Genomic DNA, 541 nt, shown 5'->3' with positions numbered 1-541 from the left:
TTTGTCTAAATGTTAGGTGTAACATTTCCCTCGTTTGACTGCTCTGATTTTTGCTGTAGATGTGACTTTTGATCTACTCTCATTTATGACACAAGTCATCACAAGCAAACTAATGAACAACAATTGATTTGCTTTTAGCATGAATGCATTTATTAATCATTTTGCAATGGAAGCTCATGCTGCAGTCTCCTTCATCTTCTCCTGCTGTTTATCGGTATTTCTCAGACAGGGCCAGAGCCAAAGCAGCCAGGAACTTGTCCAGAGCGACATGTGCCTCAGGGGTGAAGTCATTGGGGAACTTGCTGGACAGGACCACAAGGAGGCAGTGAGAGAGAATCTGAGAAAAGAACACAATCACACAGATGTTAGGTTACATATATGGAGTTTTAGCTCTCCTGGGTGCATGGTAATAACAGATGGATCTGCAGCAGGTCTGGAAACCTCTCACATCCTAAGTTGGAGGAACACTTCATATAAACTCCAGGCTATTGTCTTGTGATCAGTTTAACTCTGCACCTTGAAGTTGGCAGGGTCCACACGC

General features: G+C 43.3%; 1 protein-coding gene across 2 annotated transcripts in view; it reads right to left on the bottom strand.

Moving 5' to 3' along the window:
* Positions 1 to 127: 127 nt before the first annotated feature.
* Positions 128 to 541, bottom strand: part of LOC116702928 (hemoglobin embryonic subunit alpha) — an 886-nt gene continuing 472 nt past the window's right edge. For both annotated transcript variants that reach the window (XM_032537476.1, XM_032537477.1), the window contains exons 2-3: positions 517 to 541; positions 128 to 337 (exon numbers count right to left, since the gene is read on the bottom strand). The exon at positions 517 to 541 is cut by the window's right edge. In XM_032537476.1, the coding sequence (XP_032393367.1) occupies positions 209 to 337; positions 517 to 541 (154 nt within the window). In that variant the 3' untranslated portion in view covers positions 128 to 208. The remainder of the gene's footprint in view (positions 338 to 516) is intronic.

Source organism: Etheostoma spectabile, chromosome 15 (assembly GCF_008692095.1).
Source record: "Etheostoma spectabile isolate EspeVRDwgs_2016 chromosome 15, UIUC_Espe_1.0, whole genome shotgun sequence".
NCBI classification, from domain to species: Eukaryota; Metazoa; Chordata; class Actinopteri; order Perciformes; family Percidae; genus Etheostoma; species Etheostoma spectabile.
Note: the sequence above shows the minus strand (reverse complement) of the source record. Positions and strands in the feature narration are given on the sequence as shown.